General features: G+C 48.9%; 1 protein-coding gene and 1 long non-coding RNA gene across 2 annotated transcripts in view; both read right to left on the minus strand.

Annotated features, from left to right (window-relative positions):
• The window catches only part of LOC118964839 (uncharacterized), a 4,059-nt gene extending 652 nt beyond the window's left edge, over positions 1–3,407 (minus strand). Inside the window, exons 1-2 of the long non-coding RNA XR_016496500.1 lie at positions 798–3,407; positions 1–753 (exon numbers count right to left, since the gene is read on the minus strand). The exon at positions 1–753 is cut by the window's left edge and continues 652 nt beyond it. This is a non-coding gene — a long non-coding RNA (uncharacterized LOC118964839). The remainder of the gene's footprint in view (positions 754–797) is intronic.
• Positions 3,408–6,940: 3,533 nt separating this feature from the next.
• The window catches only part of LOC110525218 (transmembrane protein 132C), a 423,209-nt gene continuing 404,939 nt past the window's right edge, over positions 6,941–25,210 (minus strand). Inside the window, exons 6-9 of the mRNA XM_036979350.2 lie at positions 18,330–18,535; positions 16,946–17,219; positions 10,063–10,248; positions 6,941–8,229 (exon numbers count right to left, since the gene is read on the minus strand). Coding sequence (XP_036835245.2) covers positions 7,009–8,229; positions 10,063–10,248; positions 16,946–17,219; positions 18,330–18,535 — 1,887 coding nt within the window. The 3' untranslated portion in view covers positions 6,941–7,008. The remainder of the gene's footprint in view (positions 8,230–10,062; positions 10,249–16,945; positions 17,220–18,329; positions 18,536–25,210) is intronic.

Raw genomic sequence — 25,210 nt, forward strand, 5'->3', positions numbered from 1 at the left:
TATAATTGTCTCTACGCAGTTCTCATCGCTGGAATCTGATTTCCATTCCTGTGCCTATGTTCTACTCTCTATGTTTAACAGGGATGGGCGATTCCAGTCCTCGGGGGGCCTGATTGGTGTCACAGTTTTGTCCCAGTCCCAGCTAACACCCCTGACTCCAACATTCACCTAATCATGATGTTCAGTTTAGAATGACATTTGATTAATCAGCTGTGTTTGCTGGGGATGGAGAAAACGTGTGACACCAGTCAGGCCCCCGAGGACTGGAGTTGCCTACCTCTGTAAGTACGAGCTCTGGATTTGGTGTGTAAGATTTGCCACCACTTTCATCTGAATGGAGAGGCAAACCAATTCTTACCCTGTACAATTACAAGCACTTAGATTCAACATCTTGAACTGAACCATAAAGAACCACGAAAATAAAAAATAAACACTTTAACATGGCAACGGTAGAAATACTGTGTATAACATACCTCCCTTTCCACTGTAAACTGTACCAAAATCCTCATGTTGGCTAGTGACCTGCTCTTATCAACTAGCACTCTGAAGCATTTTATTTACATCAACTTCTCTGTAATACATTTATATATAAATATTGCAATCTTACAATCTACAATGCACTTCCACTGTTCCCTCTGTGTGAGTGTTCATCTGAGCTGACTGAGAGCTGATGTTCCTGACTCACTGAGCTGATGTTCCTCTCTCACTGAGCTGACTGAGAGCTGATGTTCCTGTCTCACTGAGCTGATGTTCCTCTCTCACTGAGCTGATGTTCCTGTCTCACTGAGCTGATGTACCTCTCTCACTGAGCTGACTTAGAGCTGATGTTCCTCTCTCACTGAGCTGACTGAGAGCTGATGCTTCTCTCTCACTGAGCTGACTGAGTGCTGATGTTCCTGTCTCACTGAGCTGATGTTCCTCTCTCACTGAGCTGACTTAGAGCTGATGTTCCTCTCTCACTGAGCTGACTGAGAGCTGATGTTCCTCTCTCACTGAGCTGATGTTCCTCTCTCACTGAGCTGATGTTCCTCTCTCACTGAGCTGATGTTCCTCTCTCACTGAGCTGATGTTCCTGTCTCACAGAGCTGATGTTCCTCTCTCACTGAGCTGACTGAGAGCTGTAGTTCCTTTCTCACTGAGCTGACTGAGAGCTGATGTTCCTCTCTCACTGAGCTGACTGAGAGCTGATGCTCCTCTCTTTTAATGAGCTGACTGAGAGCTGATGCTCCTCTCTCACTGAGCTGACAGAGCTGATGCTCCTCTTTCACTGAGCTGACTGAGCTGATGCTACTCTCTCACTGAGCTGACTGAGAGCTGATGCTCCTCTCTCACTGAGCTGACTGAGAGCTGATGTTCCTGTCTCACTGAGCTGATGTTCCTCTCTCACTGAGCTGACTTAGAGCTGATGTTCCTCTCTCACTGAGCTGACTGAGAGCTGATGTTCCTCTCTCACTGAGCTGATGTTCCTCTCTCACTGAGCTGATGTTCCTCTCTCACTGAGCTGATGTTCCTCTCTCACTGAGCTGATGTTCCTCTCTCACTGAGCTGATGTTCCTCTCTCACTGAGCTGATGTTCCTCTCTCACTGAGCTGATGTTCCTCTCTCACTGAGCTGATGTTCCTGTCTCACAGAGCTGATGTTCCTCTCTCACTGAGCTGACTGAGAGCTGTAGTTCCTCTCTCACTGAGCTGACTGAGAGCTGATGTTCCTCTCTCACTGAGCTGACTGAGAGCTGATGCTCCTCTCTATTAATGAGCTGACTGAAGGCTGATGCTCCTCTCTCACTGAGCTGACAGAGCTGATGCTCCTCTCTCACTGAGCTGACTGAGAGCTGATGCTCCTCTCTCACTGAGCTGACTGAGAGCTGATGCTCCTCTCTCACTGAGCTGACTGAGAGCTGATGCTCCTCTCTCACTGAGCTGACTGAGAGCTGATGTTCCTCTCTCACTGAGCTGATGTTCCGCTCACTGAGCTGACTGAGAGCTGATACTACTCTCTCACTGAACTGATGTTCCTCTCTCACTGAGCTGATGGTCCTCTCTCACTGAGCTGATGTTCCGCTCACTGAGCTGACTGAGAGCTGGTGTTCTTCTCTCACTGAGCTGACTGAGAGCTGATGCTCCTCTCTCACTGAGCTGACTGAGAGCTGATGTTCCTCTCTCACTGAGCTGACTGAGAGCTGATGCTCCTCTCTCACTGAGCTGACTGAGAGCTGGTGTTCCTCTCTCACTGAGCTGACTGAGAGCTGATGCTCCCCTCTCACTGAGCTGACTGAGAGCTGATGTTCCTCTCTCACTGAGCTGGTGTTCCTCTCTCACTGAGCTGACTTAGAGCTGATGCTCCTCCCTAACTGAGCTGACTGAGAGCTGCTGCTCCTCTCTCACTGAGCTGACTGAGAGCTGATGCTCCTCTCTCACTGAGCTGACTTAGAGCTGATGTTCCTCTCTCACTGAGCTGACTGAGAGCTGATGTTCCTCTCTCACTGAGCTGATGTTCCTCTCTCACTGAGCTGATGTTCCTCTCTCACTGAGCTGATGTTCCTCTCTCACTGAGCTGATGTTCCTCTCCACTGAGCTGATGTTCCTGTCTCACAGAGCTGATGTTCCTCTCTCACTGAGCTGACTGAGAGCTGTAGTTCCTCTCTCACTGAGCTGACTGAGAGCTGATGTTCCTATCTCACTGAGCTGACTGAGAGCATATGCTCCTCTCTCACTGAGCTGACTGAGAGCTGATGTTCCTCTCTCTGAGCTGACTGAAGGCTGATGCTCCTCTCTCACTGAGCTGACAGAGCTGATTCTCCTCTCTCACTGAGCTGACTGAGAGCTGATGCTCCTCTCTCACTGAGCTGACTTAGAGCTGATGTTCCTTTCTCACTGAGCTGACTGAGAGCTGATGTTCCTCTCTCACTGAGCTGATGTTCCTCTCTCACTGAGCTGATGTTCCTCTCTCACTGAGCTGATGTTCCTCTCTCACTGAGCTGATGTTCCTCTCCACTGAGCTGATGTTCCTGTCTCACAGAGCTGATGTACCTCTCTCACTGAGCTGACTGAGAGCTGTAATTCCTCTCTCACTGAGCTGACTGAGAGCTGATGTTCCTATCTCACTGAGCTGACTGAGAGCTGATGCTCCTCTCTCACTGAGCTGATTGAGAGGTGATGCTCCTCTCTCTGAGCTGACTGAAGGCTGATGCTCCTCTCTCACTGAGCTGAGAGCTGATGCTCCTCTCTCACTGAGCTGACTGAGAGCTGATGCTCCTCTCTCACTGAGCTGACTGAGAGCTGATGCTCCTCTCTCACTGAACTGACTGAGAGCTGATGCTCCTCTCTCACTGAGCTGACTGAGAGCTGATGTTCCTCTCTCACTGAGCTGACTGAGAGCTGATGTTCCTCTCTCACAGAGCTGACTGAGAGCTGATGTTCCTCTCTCACTGAGCTGACTGAGAGCTGATGCTCCTCTCTCGCTGAGCTTACTGAGAGCTGATGTTCCTCTCTCACTGAGCTGATGTTCCGCTCACTGAGCTGACTGAGAGCTGATGCTCCTCTCTCACTGAGCTGACTGAGAGCTGATGTTCCTCTCTCACTGAGCTGACTGAGAGCTGATGCTCCTCTCTCACTGAGCTGATTGAGAGGTGATGCTCCTCTCTCTGAGCTGACTGAAGGCTGATGCTCCTCTCTCACTGAGCTGAGAGCTGATGCTCCTCTCTCACTGAGCTGACTGAGAGCTGATGCTCCTCTCTCACTGAGCTGACTGAGAGCTGATGCTCCTCTCTCACTGAACTGACTGAGAGCTGATGCTCCTCTCTCACTGAGCTGACTGAGAGCTGATGTTCCTCTCTCACTGAGCTGACTGAGAGCTGATGTTCCTCTCTCACAGAGCTGACTGAGAGCTGATGTTCCTCTCTCACTGAGCTGACTGAGAGCTGATGCTCCTCTCTCACTGAGCTTACTGAGAGCTGATGTTCCTCTCTCACTGAGCTGATGTTCCGCTCACTGAGCTGACTGAGAGCTGATGCTCCTCTCTCACTGAGCTGACTGAGAGCTGATGTTCCTCTCTCACTGAGCTGACAGAGCTGATGCTCCTCTCTCACTGAGCTGACTGAGAGCTGGTGTTCATCTCTCACTGAGCTGACTGAGAGCTGATGCTCCTCTCTCACTGAGCTGACTGAGAGCTGATGTTCCTCTCTCACTGAGCTGGTGTTCCTCTCTCACTGAGCTGACTGAGAGCTGATGCTCCTCCCTCACTGAGCTGATACTCCTCTCTCACTGAGCTGACAGAGCTGATGCTCCTCTCTCACTGAGCTGACTGAGAGCTGGTGCTCGTCTCTCACTGAGCTGACTGAGAGCTGATACTCCTCTCTCACTGAGCTGACTGAGAGCTGATACTCCTCTCTCAATGAGCTGACTGAGAGCTGATACTCCTCTCTCACTGAGTTGATGTACCTCTCTCACTGAGCTGACTGAGAGCTGATGCTCCTCTCTCACTGAGCTGACTGAGAGCTGATGCTCCTCTTTTACTGAGCTGACTGAGAGCTGATGCTCCTCTCTCACTGAGCTGACTGAGAGCTGATGCTCCTCTCTCACTGAGCTGACTGAGAGCTGATGCTCCTCTCTCACTGAGCTGACTGAGAGCTGATGCTCCTCTCTCACCGAGCTGACTGAGAGCTGATACTCCTCTCTCACTGAGCTGATGCTCCTCTCTCACTGAGCTGAACGAGAGCTGATGCTCCTCTCTCGCTCTCCTTGCTGACCATCAAATAAATTAAACAACAGGGGAAGGGAACGACAGATCTTTCACATTTTTCAAAATCAAACATAAGAATCTGTCAGATGAGGAAGAAACATGGGGGTGGGGTCGGTTAATGTTCCAATGTTCATAAATGCACAGCCTGACAAAAATGTATGGGGGGGGGGACACAACAACATACTCTGATGGACATGACACTCCACTGTCTTAGGTCCTGTTAGGGTTCTGTAGTGTACTGAACACCACAGAGTCTCTGGTGTTTGTAGTCCTACAGGACATAGTTTACATTAGATCCCATCCTCAGTCGTACATCCACATCCAGGGTTTGGAAAGCCCTGTCTTGCTCTGTGGAGGTCCCCGGCCTGTTGTGCAGTCTTTGCATTCCTGTCCAGATACAAGGTACAAGAGGCCAGGGTCAGGCTAGTTTAGACTAACAGGAGAACAACCTCCATTGGCTACTTTCAGTTTCTGTCCATTGTGCAAGTGAATACCTTTGTCTTGGAGTCTTGGAATAACATTTTTTTCCCAGACTCCCCTATTAGAACTCAGAATTCCAGAACAATGCGTTGATTGGGGAAACTACAGAGTTGTCCTCACACTGTCCAAATCACACTCTCTACACTTGGCTTCGTATACATGTCGTTGTTGTTGTGACATAGTTTAAAAAAATATTGTTTCACACAGGTTGTGTGCGCTGATGATGACAACTTCAGGGTTCAAGGGTTAGAGCCAGATAGTACTGTGTTGTTGTGCATTTACTCTGAGTAGGAGGACATAATCCCAAGAGAAAAGAAGGAGCACGGACTTCCAGAAATTCACAGTTCAAAAAATGACCTTTACAGTATCTCCTGGCAATTGAGAATTGAGAGTATTGACAGCACAGGCTGTTGTGTAAGACTGGTATGCCAACATATGTCATGTTCATTTTCTGAAATATGACAATTATATTCTAAATTGCCATGATGCAAGGTTTAATTGCCATGTCTGCGAGGCAAAACAATTTCACAATACATAATATAATTTGTATGTGTATTACTTCAGACCTAAACAAATGTTGTTATAAATATATAAAGACGATTACAATGAAATAAATCAATTTCTGACTCAGGAATCACTTACATGGTAGGCTAATTCTATGTGACTCTGTAGTTCATGTCTGTTCATTTGCACTGCTGTCTGACCACATATTTGTTCAATATGTCCTCAGAGCTAATGTTCTCTGTGAATTTACACTGCCCATATATCTTCACTCTCTAGCTTTACTGTCTAGAACCATTTGCAACCCTCTCTTCCTTCTTTGTTCTATTCTTTCTCTACCCACCCTCTGTCGTCTCTTCCTGGTCACTCTCTACCCACCCTCTGTCGTCTCTTCCTGGTCACTCTCTACCCACCCTCTGTCGTCTCTTCCTGGACACTCTCTACCCAGCCTCTGTCGTCTCTTCCTGGTCACCTTCTCTCCTGTCCCCTGTCCTTCCCCATACCGACCCTCTGTCGTCTCTTCCTAGTCACTCTCTACCCACCCTCTGTCGTCTCTTCCTGGTCACTCTCTACCCACCCTCTGTCGTCTCTTCCTGGTCACTCTCTACCCACCCTCTGTCGTCTCTTCCTGGCCACTCTCTACCCACCCTCTGTCGTCTCTTCCTGGTCACTCTCTACCCACCCTCTGTCGTCTCTTCCTAGTCACTCTCTACCCACCCTCTGTCGTCTCTTCCTGGTCACTCTCTACCCACCCTCTGTCGTCTCTTCCTGGTCACTCTCTACCCACCCTCTGTCGTCTCTTCCTGGACACTCTCTACCCAGCCTCTGTCGTCTCTTCCTGGTCACCTTCTCTCCTGTCCCCTGTCCTTCCCCATACCGACCCTCTGTCCTCTCTTCCTGGTCACTCTCTACCCAGCCTCTGTCCTCTCTTCCTGGTCACTCTCTACCCAGCCTCTGTCCTCTCTTCCTGGTCACTCTCTACCCAGCCTCTGTTGTCTCTTCCTGGTCACCTTATCCCCTGTCCTTCCCCATACCAACCATCTGTCCTCTCTTCCTGGTCACCTTCTCTCCTATCCCCTGTCCTTCCCCATACCGACCCTCTGTCCTCTCTTCCTGGTCACCTTCTCTCCTATCCCCTGTCCTTCTCTCTACCCACCTCTCTCTTCTCTCTACCCACCTCTCTCTTCTCTCTACCCACCTCTCTCTCTCTTTCTCTCTCTTTCTCTCTCTCTCTCTCTCTCTCTCTCTCTCTCTCTCTCTCTCTCTCTCTCTCTCTCTCTCTCTCTCTCACAGATTGTCTTGTAGCCTCTCCATGTAGGTTCTGATCTCTGCCGATGGACCCAGGTCCATGTCCTGGCACACCCACTTGATATCGTCCTCGTTGCCAATGAGGATGGAGTTAGTGTAGGGCCCCCCATCGTCAGGCAGCACTGTGGCGAAGGAAGTGAACTTAACCCGCTTGCGCTTGGCAGCACTGGGGGAGTTGTTGAGAGGCTCTGCCTTGCCTGCCGGATCCTTGCCGGCGCACTGCCGGGGCTCCGAGAGGGAGCGGGGGAGGGTCTGACCATGGGTGGAGGTCCTCTGCACCTCCACATTACCCCCTCCGTTGAGCAGATACTTGCTCTCCTCGTAGCCCTCACTCCGATCAATGATGGTGGTGCACTCGTCCTGGTGCGGCGACTGGCGCTGGTCACTGTGGTGTTCCAGCAGGTCGGCCTCGTTGCCCAGCCACACCCAGTCGTGGGCGTGGTTCATGTTGCCTTGCTCCAGCGCGGGCAGCTGCTTGTGACGGTAGCGGAAGGCAAAGCTCACACAGTTGATGAGGAACACCAGGATGGCCAGGCAGAAGACCCCCAGCAGGGCGTACATGCCAATCTCCAGGTCGGATAAGCCCCGGAGGGTCTGAGACAGGTCGCTCTCCGCGCCTCCCGGTACGTCCACCTGGGCAGGGAAGCTGGTGTAGTCCACGGGGGCGTTCTGGCCCCCTGTCCCCCGGTTGTTGCCCCCACTGCTTTGCTTGTTGCCTCCAGCCCGGTGGGTGACTGCGGTCTTAGTGGTGGTGCTAGTCTTCCTCATGGCGCCCTCCTCACGGTCTGAAGCAGCGTTGGTGTGCTTCCAGCCGTCCGATCCAGCCTTGTCTCCCTCCAGGCCCTTCTGTCTCTGGTCGCTGGTGCTGTTATCCAGCCCGCCCTCTCCCTCGTCCTGGCCCCTCAGCTCCACGTCGTTCTGGCCAAACTTGACCCTGACGCTGCCCACACCCATACCCAGGACACTCTTCCTCTTAGACTTCTGGCAGGTCTCGGAGATGACCATCTCCACTCGGACCAGCGGTCCCTGGCCCTCACCCTCGGCCACCACCACGGGCCAGCGCAGTGGCTGCTCCTGATAGGTGGACACCACCGCCTCATCCAGGGAGGTGGCGCTCAGCGTGAAGTCTCTGGGGTCGTAGATGTCGAGGGGAGTTACAGAGCCGTCACTGTACTGGATCCAGGCGCTGATGACAGCTTCCTGTGTGGGTTGGAGAAGCAGAGGAAGCCAAAGGAAAATAAAACAAAAGAGAGACAGAAAGAGAGAGAGAGAGAGAGAGAGAGAGAGAGAGAGAGAGAGAGAGAGAGAGAAAGAGAGAGAGAGAGACAGAGAGAGACAGAGAGAGAGAGAGAGACAGAGAGACAGAGAGAGAGAGAGACAGAGAGAGAGATGGAGAGAGAGAGAGAGAGAGAGACAGAGAGAGAGAGACAGAGAGAGAGAGAGAGACAGAGAGAAAGAGAGAGACAGAGAGAGAGTGACAGAGAGAGAGACAAGAGACAGACAAGAGACAGACAAGAGAGAGAGAGACAGAGAGAGAAAGACAAGACAGAGTGAGTCACTACGACCCAGGCTCCGTTTTTCTCTTGTCCTTGGCAGCTAAAAGCCATCTCAATCTCAATGGAATGGATGGCCTCAGCCTCTATTAGGCCTGACAATAACATGGGAAAATATTCTGGCAAGTAACTGAATTTGGGTTGTTAAACATTCTATACAATTGTGTGATTTATAACAAAGCAAAGCCAAAAGTGTTTGTCTTCCCTCACACCTCATTAAAGTATTAATTTACACCTATAAAAGTGAAAACTCCATTACTTTTTAATCCAGAAAGAATTCTTTAATTAGTCAGTTACAACTAAACCATCCCAGAAAAGTAATTAAGCGTCTATGTTGGAAACAACAACTTACCCCCCCCCCCCCCCCCCCCTTGACAACAGAGAGATAAATAGAAACTAAGCAATACATAAGGAACTGCAGGTTAATAACAATTACTGTTTAATGCCAATTAAAATAAAACCCTGAGATATAATTACCCAAGGCCACATGCATATAGTACACTGTAGATCAGTATACACAGTACAGGTATATGTTTTCACCAGAGAATGAAAATAAAACCCTGAGATTTAATTACCCAAGGCCACATGCATGTAGTACACTGTAGATCAGTATACACAGTACAGGTATATGTTTTCACCAGAGAATGAAAATAAAACCCTGAGATATAATTACCCAAGGCCACGTGCATATAGTACACTGTAGATCAGTATACACAGTACAGGTATATGTTTTCACCAGAGAAACTACAGAGACATGAGCATCATAGATTGAGAAGGATGTTTTTTCCTTGGATATTTTCACTGGAAGATGTGCCTGAGGTCTAAGCGAAATTATTTTGGATTACATTTTCAAACTACTAGAGAATGTTTAATTCATTCATTCATCGTTTAACCTGAGGCATATGTGCAGTATGTCTGTGCACAAAGTGGGTATGTGCCCTGTATTTATACAGTAGTATTGTATCTATTGGCTCAGTGCTGCGTATTACATGTATATACAGTACAGTCACAAATCCTGCTCTGAGAAAATTTTATTTTACATTTTTGATCAATTGAAAAGGGCCTTGGCATTCTCTGAATATAACAACAATGTTTTTCTTGACTCAACATTCGTTGTGTGTGTGTGTGTGAGTGTGTGTGTGTGTATGGGAGGGTTACGTTTGTGTGTGTGTGAACATCTGCACACACATACAGACACGCATGCATGAGCTAAAACACACACACAAATGTTTGTTTTACTATCCTTGTAGGGACCAAGCAATTGATTCCCATTCAAAATCCTATTTTACCTAACCCTTAAACCTAACTTTAACCCTAACCTTTTACCCAAACCCCTAACAATAACCCTAAGCCGTGTGTGTGTGGTGACCTGTTTGGGGCTGTGCAGCAGGTCCTGGGCGGTAGTGGTCAGTGTGTGTGTGTGTGTGTGTGTGTGTGTGTGTGTGTGTGTGTGTGTGTGTGTGTGTGTGTGTGTAGTGACCTGTTTGGGGCTGTGCAGCAGGTCCTGGGCGGTAGTGGTCAGTGCGATGGCCTGGTTGCTGCCTGACTGCATGTTCATGGTTATAGACGCCACCAGCTGGACCCCCAGGTCTGTGATGGTCACCTTGTCATCTTTCACCGTTAAGGTCTTCTCTGCCAGGATAGAGTCGGACAAAGGGGACAGGACCTAGCAACCACAACAACAAAAAACAACCACACTGGTTATATTGTTTTACATGGAGAGAAATTTAGAATTGATTGTGTTATTTTTCATGTTTTTTTGGTAAATATTTTCTTATCTCTTCTTGAACTGCACTGTTGGTTAAGGGCTTGTAAGTCAGCACTTCACGGTTAGGTCTACACTTGTTGTATACAGCGCATGTGACACAGTTTGATTTGATTTGGATACCACTGTAAGAGGTTAGCGTCCCCATCTACAGCAAGTCAGCTGGTGTCGGCGTGGTTTAGAATACGGCCCCAAACTCTCTGTCTAGCTTTACCAGTATCTCTTCTCTGTCCAATGAAATACAAAATTCTTTAAAATATATATATTTTTTAATTACAACTACAGCACAAAATGTGATATTTTGTGTAGAAAAATGTATGCAAAGAAATACTGTGGGTTCTCATCAGTTTGCAGGGGGTTCTCTTCAGACTGCAGGGGGTTCTCTTCAGACTGCAGGGGGTTCGATTCAGACTGCAGGGGGTTCTCATCAGTTTGCAGGGGGTTCTCTTCAGACTGCAGGGGGTTCTCTTCAGACTGCAGGGGGTTCGATTCAGACTGCAGGGGGTTCTCATCAGGTTGCAGGGGGTTCTCATCAGGTTGCAGGGGGTTCTCTTCAGACTGCAGGGGGTTCTATTCAGACTGCAGGGGGTTCTCATCAGGTTGCAGGGGGTTCTCATCAGGTTGCAGGGGGTTCTCTTCAGACTGCAGGGGGTTCTCTTCAGTTTGCAGGGGGTTCTCTTCAGACTGCAGGGGGTTCTCTTCAGACTGCAGGGGGTTCTCATCAGGTTGCAGGGGGTTCTCATCAGGTTGCAGGGGGTTTTCTTCAGACTGCAGGGGGTTCTCATCAGGTTGCAGGGGGTTCTCTTCAGACTGCAGGGGGTTCTCTTCAGTTTGCAGGGGGTTCTCTTCAGACTGCAGGGGGTTCTCATCAGGTTGCAGGGGGTTTTCTTCAGACTGCAGGGGGTTCTCATCAGGTTGCAGGGGGTTCTCTTCAGACTGCAGGGGGTTCTCTTCAGACTGCAGGGGGTTCTCTTCAGACTGCAGGGGGTTCTCTTCAGACTGCAGGGGGTTCGATTCAGACTGCAGGGGGTTCTCATCAGTTTGCAGGGGGTTCTATTCAGACTGCAGGGGGTTCTCATCAGGTTGCAGGGGGTTCTCATCAGGTTGCAGGGGGTTCTCTTCAGACTGCAGGGGGTTCTATTCAGACTGCAGGGGGTTCTCATCAGGTTGCAGGGGGTTCTCATCAGGTTGCAGGGGGTTCTCTTCAGACTGCAGGGGGTTCTCTTCAGTTTGCAGGGGGTTCTCTTCAGACTGCAGGGGGTTCTCTTCAGACTGCAGGGGGTTCTCATCAGGTTGCAGGGGGTTCTCATCAGGTTGCAGGGGGTTTTCTTCAGACTGCAGGGGGTTCTCATCAGGTTGCAGGGGGTTCTCTTCAGACTGCAGGGGGTTCTCTTCAGTTTGCAGGGGGTTCTCTTCAGACTGCAGGGGGTTCTCATCAGGTTGCAGGGGGTTTTCTTCAGACTGCAGGGGGTTCTCATCAGGTTGCAGGGGGTTCTCTTCAGACTGCAGGGGGTTCTCTTCAGACTGCAGGGGGTTCTCTTCAGACTGCAGGGGGTTCTCTTCAGACTGCAGGGGGTTCTCTTCAGACTGCAGGGGGTTCTCTTCAGACTGCAGGGGGTTCTCTTCAGACTGCAGGGGGTTCTCTTCAGACTGCAGGGGGTTCTCTTCAGACTGCAGGGGGTTCTCTTCAGACTGCAGGGGGTTCTCTTCAGACTGCAGGGGGTTCTCTTCAGACTGCAGGGGGTTCTCATCAGGTTGCAGGGGGTTTTCTTCAGACTGCAGGGGGTTCTCTTCAGACTGCAGGGGGTTCTCTTCAGACTGCAGGGGGTTCTCTTCAGACTGCAGGGGGTTCTCATCAGGTTGCAGGGGGTTTTCTTCAGACTGCAGGGGGTTCTCATCAGGTTGCAGGGGGTTTTCTTCAGACTGCAGGGGGTTCTCTTCAGACTGCAGGGGGTTCTCTTCAGACTGCAGGGGGTTCTCATCAGGTTGCAGGGGGTTTTCTTCAGACTGCAGGGGGTTCTCATCAGTTTGCAGGGGGTTCTCTTCAGACTGCAGGGGGTTCTCATCAGTTTGCAGGGGGTTCTCTTCAGACTGCAGGGGGTTCTCTTCAGACTGCAGGGGGTTCTCTTCAGACTGCAGGGGGTTCTCATCAGGTTGCAGGGGGTTTTCTTCAGACTGCAGGGGGTTCTCATCAGGTTGCAGGGGGTTTTCTTCAGACTGCAGGGGGTTCTCTTCAGACTGCAGGGGGTTCTCTTCAGACTGCAGGGGGTTCTCATCAGGTTGCAGGGGGTTTTCTTCAGACTGCAGGGGGTTCTCATCAGGTTGCAGGGGGTTTTCTTCAGACTGCAGGGGGTTCTCTTCAGACTGCAGGGGGTTCTCTTCAGACTGCAGGGGGTTCTCATCAGGTTGCAGGGGGTTTTCTTCAGACTGCAGGGGGTTCTCTTCAGACTGCAGGGGGTTCTCTTCAGACTGCAGGGGGTTCTCTTCAGACTGCAGGGGGTTCTCATCAGGTTGCAGGGGGTTTTCTTCAGACTGCAGGGGGTTCTCTTCAGACTGCAGGGGGTTCTCTTCAGACTGCAGGGGGTTCTCATCAGGTTGCAGGGGGTTTTCTTCAGACTGCAGGGGGTTCTCTTCAGGCTGCAGGGGGTTCTCTTCAGGCTGCAGGGGGTTCTATTCAGACTGCAGGGAGTTCTATTCAGACTGCAGGGGGTTCTATTCAGGCTGCAGGGGGTTCTATTCAGACTGCAGGGGGTTCTATTCAGGCTGCAGGGGGTTCTCTTCAGGCTGCATGGGGGTTCTCTTCAGACTGCAGGGGGTTCTCTTCAGACTGCAGGGGGTTCTCTTCAGGCTGCAGGGGGTTCTATTCAGACTGCAGGGGGTTCTCTTCAGGCTGCAGGGGGTTCTATTCAGACTGCAGGGGGTTCTCTTCAGGCTGCAGGGGGTTCTATTCAGGCTGCAGGGGGTTCTATTCAGACTGCAGGGGGTTCTCTTCAGGCTGCAGGGAGTTCTATTCAGACTGCAGGGAGTTCTATTCAGACTGCAGGGGGTTCTATTCAGACTGCAGGGGGTTCTATTCAGGCTACAGGGAGTTCTATTCAGGCTGCAGGGTGTTCTCTTCAGACTGCAGGGGGTTCATATACTTCAGAGGCCACTTCCTGTCTGTCTCACACTCACCAGCCATACTGTATACTTAAACATGTCAACATTCAATCATGACAATTTAGCCTAAAGAATAGACAGGGACCAGAGATTAGGAACAGCCTTTAACAAAATTGCTGTGCGCCAGAAGACAGCTGAATGTGATTGGTGTAAAAAGATATCGGGGAACAAACATGTCAGAGTCAAGCTGATTCCCCTCACCACCACGGCAGGCCGCCCCTTGTTGATTGACACCACTGGGACTTCTCTCTCCGTGTGAGCGAGAAAGAGAGAGAGGAGGTAGTGGGAGAGGGAGAAGGAGAAATTGAAACATCAAAAAATCTGAAGAGTCCTGACGGCTTATAGCCAGCAACGAGGGACAACTCAGTAGAAATTCCCATCCCAAGTCTTTGGAGTTTCAATTATATTGGTGTTAGAGAGCCATCTGTGGGATTTCCGTGCTGCGTGGATGTTTGAGGCTCCGGTCCCTGGCTGGATGGGTGTGACACACACCCAGATGTTTCCAGAAACTGTTACACTCCCCCAGCTACCTCCTTAAACACACTTCTCACTGGGCACAGAGATCAATTCCACGTCTATTCCACGATTCAACCAGTGTGATTCAACCAGTGTGATTCAACCAGCGTGATTCAACCAGTGTGATTCAACCAGTGTGATTCAACCAGTGTGATTCAACCAGCGTGATTCAACCAGTGTGATTCAACCAACGTTGATTGCCTTTGCGTACTTGTTCATCGTCACGCAATTTAATTTGAGCTGCAAAATCACTTCTGAAGACTTAAGTGAGCATGCGCTCACACACTCACACACACACACACACACACACACACAAACAAACAAAACACACAGGCAAAAAAAAATCCATTAAGGAACAGCAGATATGCTAACACATAAAAGTAGTTTGGAGTGTTGTCTTCTCTTGCTCAGAGAATGTAATTAGGACGATGGATGGGACGTGTGACGTCATCTTTTCATGGGCCAATGGCAAAGGGGCTTCTGGTGTGACAGCTAAACGACTGGAAGTTGTTTTGTCGCCTTCATTTATTTATTCTTTGCTGGTCGTATTGTCTTATTGAAAAGCGGTAATGAGGCCACCAAGAATGATGCTGTGCTCTCAGCATTATACCATCACCAGTGAGATTACAGCCCAAATCTGACAGCTAATTGAGTTCGTAATGATGTTGTGTGAGAGCTTATGGCTGCCGTGCTGCAAGGGAATGAATCAACATGGCTATGTTTGTGGGGGGGGAGCCCTTCAATCAGATTTTTGATGTGGGAATCATGCCATTACTCCACAAAAAAAAATATTATGTGCAAATATAAACAGACAGCTGATGTTTTGGAAAGGAACTGGTATACAGGTATGTGCCAAAATAAAGGAAACACCAACATAGTGTCTTCATAATGCATTGTGCCACCACGAGCCAGAACGCTTTCAATGCGCCTTGGCATAGATTCTGGAGTGTCTGGAACTCTATTGGAGGGATAGAACATCATTCTTCCGTGAGAAATTCCATAATTTGGTGTTTTGTTGTTGGTGGTGGAAAATGTTGCCTCAGGCACCACTCCAGAATTTACCATAAATGTTCAATTGGCGTAAAATGTGGTGACTGAGACGGCCATGGTTGGTGACTGAGACGGCCATGGCTGGTGACTGAGACGGCCATGGTTGGTGACTGAGACGGCCATGGTTGGTGACTGAGACGGCCATGGCTGGTGACTGAGACGACCATGGTTGGTGACTGAGACGATCATGGTTGGTGACTGAGACGGCCATTGTTGGTGACTGAGACGACCATGGTTGGTGACTGAGACGGCCATGGCTGGTGACTGAGACGACCATGATTGGTGACTGAGACGGCCATGGCTGGTGACTGAGACGGCCATGGTTGGTGACTGAGACGACCATGGTTGGTGACTGAGACGGCCATGATTGGTGACTGAGACGACCATGGTTAGTGACTGAGACGGCCATGGCTGGTGACTGAGACGACCATGGTTGGTGACTGAGACGGCCATGGCTATTGACTGAGACGGCCATGGCTATTGACTGAGACGACCATGGTTGGTAACTGAGACGGCCATGGCTGGTGACTGAGTCGACCATGATTGGTGACTGAGACGGCCATGGCTGGTGACTGAGACGGCCATGATTGGTGACTGAGACGGCCATGGCTATTGACTGAGACGGCCATGGTTGGTGACTGAGACGACCATGGTTGGTGACTGAGACGACCATGGCTGGTGACTAAGACGGCCATGGTTGGTGACTGAGACGGCCATGATTGGTGACTGAGACGACCATGGTTGGTGACTGAGACGGCCATGGCTGGTGACTGAGACGACCATGGTTGGTGACTGAGACGGCCATGGCTATTGACTGAGACGGCCATGGCTATTGACTGAGACGACCATGGTTGGTAACTGAGACGGCCATGGCTGGTGACTGAGACGGCCATGGTTGGTGACTGAGACGACCATGGTTGGTGACTGAGACGGCCATGGTTGGTGACTGAGACGACCATGGCTGGTGACTGAGACGGCCATGGTTGGTGACTGAGACGACCATGGCTGGTGACTGAGACGGCCATGGTTGGTGACTGAGACGGCCATGGCTGGTGACTGAGACGACCATGGTTGGTGACTGAGACGGCCATGGCTATTGACTGAGACGGCCATGGTTGGTGACTGAGACGGCCATGGTTGGTGACTGAGACGACCATGGTTGGTGACTGAGACGACCATGGTTGGTGACTGAGACGGCCATGATTGGTGACTGAGACGACCATGGTTGGTGACTGAGACGATCATGGTTGGTGACTGAGACGACCATGATTGGTGACTGAGACGACCATGGTTGGTGACTGAGACGGCCATGATTGGTGACTTAGACAGTTCCCTGCAGATCTCATTCACTGGTTAAGTCTACAAAGTGTCACTCTCAGATCTGGTTTGGACGGCATGGTATCTGTGTAGCGGAAGATGTTTTGGGAACCACGCTGATGGTGATGAGGCCTAGGCTTTAGCTCAGTGGGCTAAGTGTGTACCTGGATGGTGATGAGGCCTAGGCTTTAGCTCAGTAGGCTAAGTGTGTACCTAGATGGTGATGAGGCCCAGAGTTTAGCTCAGTGGGCTAAGTGTGTACCTGGATGGTGATGAGGCCCAGAGTTTAGTTCAGTGGGCTAAGTCTGTACCTGGATGGTGATGAGGCCCAGGCTTTAGCTCAGTGGGCTAAGTGTGTACCTGGATGGTGATGAGGCCCAGAGTTTAGCTCAGTGGGCTAAGTGTGTACCTGGATGGTGATGAGGCCCAGAGTTTAGCTCAGTGGGCTAAGTGTGTACCTGGATGGTGATGAGGCCTAGGCTTTAGCTCAGTGGGCTAAGTGTGTACCTGGATGGGGATGAGGCCTAGGCTTTAGCTCAGTGGGCTAAGTGTGTACCTGGATAGTGGTGATGCCCAGGTCCTTGCCCATCAGGACGCGTCCCTCCAGCAGCCGGGCAATGCGTGGGTCTTCCACCTTCAGGTAGTCCAGAACCAGGTCTGTGATGTCTGCCTGCCAGTCCACCCCCAGCATGTAGACTAGCTCCCCGCCAGGGGCTGCTGGCTCCGCTACAAAGTGGGTGAGCACCCTCACCAGGGCATACTGGTACTGTAGCGTGCAGCCTTTGCCTTTCCTCTCATCATCCTCGTCATCCTCACTGTCGCGGGTGGGCCTACGGAGGGGGAAGAGGGACATAGAGATGTTGGTCATGAACCAACTGCCCCTGCAGCACATGCTATTCATGCTAACACCAGTAGGCTGGCAAAACATTCATCCACTGGAAAAGCCTGTTCAAAAAGCACAGTAATGGTTTGATGTCTAGAATCTTCACTCCGCAGCATCTGGAGTTTCAGATGTTTTTTCAGCTCTGTGTAATGGAATGAAGATGAAAAACCACTTACAAAAACCTATGTGACCACACACATCTTTTAACAACCACCCCCCCCCCCCCCACCCCCAACACCACCACCACCACCACCACCACCCACCCTCCTTGTGTCTAAAACACTGGTGAGATTACAGGAATCCTGCCCCATTTCCCAGAGGGCTAGGCGCCTCGGTGTGGTGACTGGTGGGGGGGCCGTCTTTAAAGGCAGGGAAACAAAAATTGGCCAAATTGAAAAATGGGCCCTGCAGAGAGAATGAAGGTCGTTGGCTGGGCAGGCAGGCAGACAGGCAGGCAGACAGACAGGCAGACATTGGCGGTAACAACAGCAGCACCCTCCTCCCCTCACACCTCGGGCTCCAAATGGAATCACATGACAGAGCAACATGAAATTGAACCTTGAGAGCGAGACCATAACATGTACTTGCGACTAAATGGGGAAAGAAGGCGTCCAATGCTTCAATGTGCCATGGCTTGACAGATGTATTCAGTAAGCCTATGCCTAGTCTGCTGTAGGTACATGCATGTCAGAAGCTGTGAGCAGTGAGTGATGCAAGAATATGACCTAATAATAGTCGTCCTTAGTAACAGCTGTATCAGTCAAAACCTTGACCTGGCAGGAAATAGCAGGAAGTGCTGGCTTCTTTTCCATAGTGTTGTTTCACACTTACTACCCACATCCTGCAGTAGAAAATAAAGCCCTATACACACACCATGCCCAAAACAACACATCATTTCCCAAACCCACATGCAGGTAAAACATTTAGAATAGTACATGGAACAGGAATACACACTCATACGCACCATATTTCTCTCCCTCCTCTCTCCCTCCTCTCTCCCTCCCTCCCTGCATCCCTCCCTCCCCCTCTCTCTCTCTCTCTTTCTCTCTCTTTTCACCTCTTGTTGGAAAAGATGGGCACCCTCCATCCCTTGACCTGGCTGAGTTCCGTGTCAGACACGTCCATCTGCAGGGGCAGACGAGGCACCCACACAGTCAGCTCCAGCTGGGTGCTCAGGTACAGGTAGGTGAAGTTGACCATCAGAGACTGTCTACCACGCATCTCCTTCCCATTCACAAGGACTGTATCACAGCCAGGAGACACCTGAGAGGGCACAAAGCAGAGTCCTGGCGGTTATGAGTGTGTGAGTGTGTGTGTGTGTGTGTGTGTGTGTGTGTGTGTGTGTGTGTGTGTGTGTGTGTGTGTGTGTGTGTGTGTGTGTGTGTGTGTGCGTGTGTGTATGAGTGTGTGTGTATGTGCGTGTGTGTGTGCGTGCGTGTGTGCGCGTGTGTGTGTGTGTGTGTGTGTGTATGTGTGTGTGTGTGTTTGTGTGTGCGTGTGTGTATGAGTGTGTGTGTATGTGCGTGCGTGCGTGTGTGCGTGTGTGCGTGTGTGTGTATGAGTGTGTGTGTGTGCGTGCGTGTTTGTGACATGAGTGGCCCGTGTGCACTGTGTGTGTGTATGAACGTATGAGTGTGTGACCTTTTGTGGCTTTCAAGCCCCACGTTTGTTGTGGTGTGTCCGTTGTAGCATGATGGGTGTTTTTCTACAGGCCTCAGTAAGAATCAGTATGAGCAGTACAGTAAGAATCAGTATGAGCAGTATTAGCTGCCACCTTGCATGGATGCCTCTTGGAATCCCACGTGTAGCATTTCACCTATCACCAACGGTTTCTGAATTTCACACGTAGCATTTACCTGTCACCAACGGTTTCTGAATTTCACACACAGCATTTACCTGTCACCAACGGTTTCTGAATTTCACACGTAGCATTTACCTGTCACCAACGGTTTCTGAATTTCACACGTAGCATTTACCTGTCACCAACGGTTTCTGAATTTCACACACAGCATTTACCTGTCACCAATGGTTTCTGAATTTCACACGTAGCATTTACCTGTCACCAACGGTTTCTGAATTTCACACGTAGCATTTACCTGTCACCAACGGTTTCTGAATTTCACACACAGCATTTACCTATCACCAACGGTTTCTGAATTTCACACACAGCATTTACCTGTCACCAACGGTTTCTGAATTTCACACGTAGCATTTACCTGTCACCAACGGTTTCTGAATTTCACACGTAGCATTTACCTGTCACCAACGGTTTCTGAATTTCACACACAGCATTTACCTGTCACCAATGGTTTCTGAATTTCACACACAGCATTTACCTGTCACCAACGGTTTCTGAATTTCACACACAGCATTTACCTGTCACCAACGGTTTCTGAATTTCACACACAGCATTTACCTGTCACCAACGGTTTCTGAATTTCACACACAGCATTTACCTGTCACCAACGGTTTCTGAATTTCACACACAGCATTTACCTGTCACCAACGGTTTCTGAATTTCACACAAATATGAGTATTAGATTTTTCAAAAGTGATCTTCAAAATGATCTTTCTCCATGTGTTCTGTTCAAGATGTACATGGTGAGATCCTGGGTGAGTTTTGCATTTTCCTCAGCTAATGGTTAAGGTTAGGATTGGTGAGGGGAATCTGATTCTAGATCTGAACCGAGGGGAAACTGTAACCCAGAGCAACAACAGAACAGTGTGAAGAGAAGGATTGGAATTATCGAGTGCCATTCACCCGTAAGGCTGTCATTACTACTGTACATGCAATACTCAGGCCCCACTTTACTCTATAGGGGTCGTTTAAGAAGGATAACATAATGGGGTGAAAACTATCTATGTTCATAATGTAAAACATAATCAAACGATCAATAATGAGGAATATGTTTTTATGCTGATGACTAAATTATACAATGTTATGAATGTTACATGCCTCACACCTGTTGAGATTGAAACAAGTCCTATTGAGATTGAAAACAAGTCCTGCTGAGATTGAAAACAAGTACTACTGAGATTGAAAACAAGTCCTACTGAGATTGAAAACAAGTCCTATTGAGATTGAAAACAAGTCCTGCTGAGATTGAAAACAAGTCCTGCTGAGATTGAAAACAAGTCCTACTGAGATTGAAAACAAGTCCTACTGAGATAGAGGCAGTCCTAATATGGACACCGTGCAGTCTTGACCAGGTAACATCTGAGAAAGAAGTGCACTGTTGAACGTTTAGCCACTGAGCCCAGATGAGAAAGCATAGATTTGTCATTTTCGATTCCACCCTAATCTAACTCGGTGCTCCCCAGTGATCACGTTGGCATTTGAGACAATTTTCCACACGTTACCTGAAATTGTCCTAGTTGTTGATTATGGCATTCGATCTGTCTCCTCCCATTTTAGTCCTTCACTCCCCCTAACAAGTTCATGACCTCTCTCAAACATCATCTTTCTTTTTCCTCCCTCCCTCCTTTGTCCTCCCTCTCGATCTCTCTATCTCTGATGTGATGATAGATTAATGTGGCCTTGGATACTTAATGACACCCTGGTGGTTAACATTAGCAGCAGTGGTTCGTTGCCGTGGGATACACGCCGAACCGTGTCAGAGCTTGGGCGGTCAGCTGCCACCTCTACTCGGCATTGACTTCACGGTCCATTCAATGCTGTGTGAACATCTCATTCTAGGGGTCAGGGAAGGGACACTCGGGAGAGGGCAGTCCGTTTCAGATAATCACCTCTCTGTTAGAGCAGTGAAGCATGTTGAAATAACAAGGAGAGGAAAGGGTAATTCTATCCTAAACATATCATTGGTTATGTTGTCTCTAAAAGCTTTGAAATGAGGTTCTCTGAATGTCTAGCTGATCATACAGATTCAGAATTTGTTTTTGCCACACTCGCCTTGGTCAAAATCTGTAAGAGAAAGGCAGACACACAATTATTTAATTTCCCTGGTGACAAGGGTTGAAATGTGTTTTAACTCCTGGGTCAAAATCCTAGATTTTCATCTAGTGTGCTGTGCTTTTACACCATGCTGTGATGCACACAGCCGATCTGTATGTACAGGCAGCAAGGCTGTATGGTTTGGTTGCTGACAAAGGATCCAGGTCAGGCCGTACTGTACAGTGCTGTAGTCACACTGTCCATTGTGCTGAATAGGTTGGTGTGTAGACATGCAATGTCTGTGTGTGTGTGTGTGTGTGTGTGTGTGTGTGTGTGTGTGTGTGTGTGTGTGTGTGTGTGTGTGTGTGTGTGTGTGTGTGTGTCTGTGTGTGTGTGTGTGTGTGTGTGTGTGTGTGTGTGTGTGTGTGTGTGTGTGTGTGTGTGTGTGTGTGTGTGTGTGTGTGTGTGTGTGTGTGGGTGCGTGCACATGTTGCGTGACCTCCAGAAGAGGCTGGTGAGAGGAGCTGTAGGATGACAGTCTCATTGTAATGGCTGGAATGTCAAACATGAGTCAAACATGTGGTTTCCATATGTATGATTTGTTTGATGACGTTCCATTGATTCCATTCCGGCCATTAGATTGAGACTGTCCTCCTATAGCTCCTCCCACCAGCCTCCTCTGGTGACTTCAATTGGAAATTGGAATCAGAGCGGAAAGTGAAAAATAATTTAGCGCGGACAGCAGTGAAACAATGGGAGATATCCTTCGAGTGTCTCGCGTGGACAGTAAAACAAATCCTTGATGAATCATTCTACAAGAGCAATTGCTCGCAATTTGCAATCTGATAAGACAAACTCTATTCAGCAAAAAAAAAAACACACACGACAACGTTCATTCCCTCACTCTCACGTGTATCTCACTGAACACGCAGACGGCAATCAGAATCTGATCTCCCGTGGGTGATTTAATTACTGTGCTTCGCATTTCCACAATTAAGACACAGAGGAGGAGATCTGATAAGAAGCTTGTGTCTCTGCCTCTCATCCTCCTAGTTGCTTATCACCACCGCTCTCCCTCGACGTCTCCCTCAGTCCGTCAGTCCCTCTAACACTGGACTTGTTATCATCAAAGAGACTTGCTTTCCTCTGTCAATCTTTTTATTTCTCTTTCTTTCTCTCGCTCTCTTTCTCCCACCACCCATTTTCTCTCTCCCTTTCTCTTCTGCCTCTCTGTCTCTCTCTCTCTCTCTCTCTCTGTCTCTCTCTCTCTCTCTCTCTGTCTCTCTATCTCTCTCTCTCTCTCTCGCTCTCTCTCTCTCTCACACTCTTTTTTTCCCTCTAGAGTGAGGAGCAGGTGTTACTTCGGCTGTGATATCGGAGGCCCGAGCGTTCCCAGGCATCTGCCGCCTCGGCCTGTCCTGGCCTCCCATCACATTCCTGAATATGGCCAGAGAGTAGAAGCAGCCAATTCAATAGATACCAGGATGTAGCTACAAGTATTCACAGCTGTCTTAGTTAGTGTGGACCCCCCCAAAAAAGTTATTTCAATGATCTCCCTATTCCATTTATTTTGTCCACTCCTGGCACAGGGCACTGATGAAAAGTAGTGCACAATATTGAGAAATAGGGTGCCAATTATCCACGCTATGTTACTGTCCATATGTTTTGAATTTTACCCCTTTTTCTCCCCAATTTCATGGTATCCAATTGTTTTTAGTAGCTACTATCTTGTCTCATTGCTACAACTCCCGTACGGGCTAGGGAGAGACGAAGGTTGAAAGTCACGCGTCCTCCGATACACAACCCAACCAAGCTGCACTGCTTCTTAACACAGCGCGCATCCAACCCGGAAGCCAGCCGCACCAATGTGTCGGAGGAAACACTGTGCACCTGGCAACCTTGGTTAGCACGCACTGCGCCCGGCCTGCCACAGGAGTCGCTGGTGCGACAAGGATTTCCCTACCAGCCAAACCCTCCCTAACCCGGACGACGCTAGGCCAATTGTGCATCGCCCCACGGACTTCCCGGTCGCGGCCGGTTACGACAGAGCCTGGACGCGAACCCAGCTGTGCCCTCTGGTGGCACAGCTGGTGCTGCAGTACAGCGCCCTTGACCACTGCGCCACCCGGGAGGCCCTCATATTTGAATGTTGATTTATTTGTTGATGTTACATTGGATAACTGGTGTAAAAACAAGCAGTAAGAAAGCTAGTGTCCCATAGGGATAGTAAAATATGTATTTTCAGCCTGATGCAAGCCCTAGTGTAAACAAAGACGTTCCCCTGTGTCTGTGTCCAAACTGCTGAGCCATGGCGTTTGAAGATACTGAAAAATGGATTTAATCTCTGGACTTAATCTCTGTCTATATTTTGGAAAGAGGAGCACGGCACGAGGCCTCTGTTATAGAGCAAAAACCAGGGACATGTCCTCACCTAACATCACAGGAACAAACTACGTCATAAGGAGATAAAGGTATGTCAACCAATCAAATGTATTTTTTAAAGCCCTTTTTACATCATCCGATGTCACTAAGTGTTGTACAGAAACCCAGCCTAAAACCCTAAACAGTAAACAATGCAGATGTAGAAGCACAGTGGCTAGGGAAAAACTCCCTAGAAAGACCAGGACATAGGAAGAAACCTAGAGAACAACCAGGCTATGTGGGGTCCAGGCTATGCCAGTCCTCTTCTGGCTGTGCCGGGTGGAGATTATAACAGAACATGGCCAAGATGTTCAAACGTTAATAGATTACCAGCATGGTAAAATAATAATAATCACAGTGGTTGTAGAGGGTGTAACAGGTCAGCACCTCAGGAATAAATGTCAGTTGGCTTTTCAAAGTCGATCATTCAGAGTTAGAGACAGCAGGTGCGGCAGAGAGAGTCCACATTAGAAGTTCTGCTGAGATTGAGGCTGTCCTAATATGGACACCATGCAGTTGAGTTCCTTTTTTAAAGTGTTTTTCTAAACACGAGTCAGTCAGTGTTCTGTTGTTACTAAGAGGGTGAAAAGGATTCAGGTGATTATCAATAGGCTGAGAGAAAGTGTAGTGGAGACCAGCAGTAGAAACTATACAAAATTAAACACGAGTCAGTCAGTGTTCTGTTGTTACTAAGAGGGTGAAAAGGATTCAAGTGATTATCAATAGGCTGAGAGAAAGTGTAGTGGAGACCAGCAGTAGAAATTATACAACATTGATATATTGGCATACATCAGTGTGTTTTAACAGATTGTGAAACTGAAAACACTTTGATAGCATCTGAGGTATTACATACAGAGATGGGAAACTCATTGACTAATCTCTCATGCAAAACTAACTGCTTTTAAAGTCAATACTTTCCTCCTAATCAGTAAGTCTCTCTTTCTCTCTCTTGTCTATCTCTCTCTTGTCTCTCTCTCTCTCTTGTCTCTCTCTCTCTCTTGTCTCTCTCTCTCTTCTCTCTAATGTCTCTCTCTCTCTCGTCTCTCGCGCTCTTGTCTATTGTCTCTCTTGTCTATTGTCTCTCTCTCTCGCTTGTCTCTCTTGTCTCTTGTCTCTCTCTCTCGTATCTTTCTCTCTCGATCTCGTCTCTCTCTTGTCTCTCTCTCTTTCTCTCTATTGTCTCTCTCTCTCTCTTGTCTCTCTCTCTCTCTTGTCTCTCTCTCTCTTGTCTCTCTCTCTCTTCTCTCTAATGTCTCTCTCTCTCTCTCGTCTCTTGCTCTCTTGTCTCTCGCGCTCTTGTCTATTGTCTCTCTCTCTCGCTTGTCTCTCTTGTCTCTTGTCTCTCTCTCTCGTCTCTTGTCTCTCTCTCTCTCCCGTCTCTTTCTCTCTCGCTCTCGTCTCTCTCTTGTCTCTTGTGTCTCTCTCGTGTCTCTCTTGTCTCTCTCTCTTGTCTATTCTCGCTCTCTATCTCGTCTTTTGTCTCTCTCTCTCTTGTCTCTCTCTGTCTTGTCTCTTGTCTCTCTCTCTTGTCTCTTCTCTCTCTCTCTGTTGTCTCTTTCTCTTGTCTCTCTCTTGTCTCTCTCATATCTCTCTCTTGTCTCTTGTGTCTCTCTCGTGTCTCTCTC

The sequence above is a fragment of the Oncorhynchus mykiss genome, chromosome 6, assembly GCF_057628025.1.
Source record: "Oncorhynchus mykiss isolate SJ-2025 chromosome 6, ASM5762802v1, whole genome shotgun sequence".
Classification (NCBI taxonomy): Eukaryota; Metazoa; Chordata; class Actinopteri; order Salmoniformes; family Salmonidae; genus Oncorhynchus; species Oncorhynchus mykiss.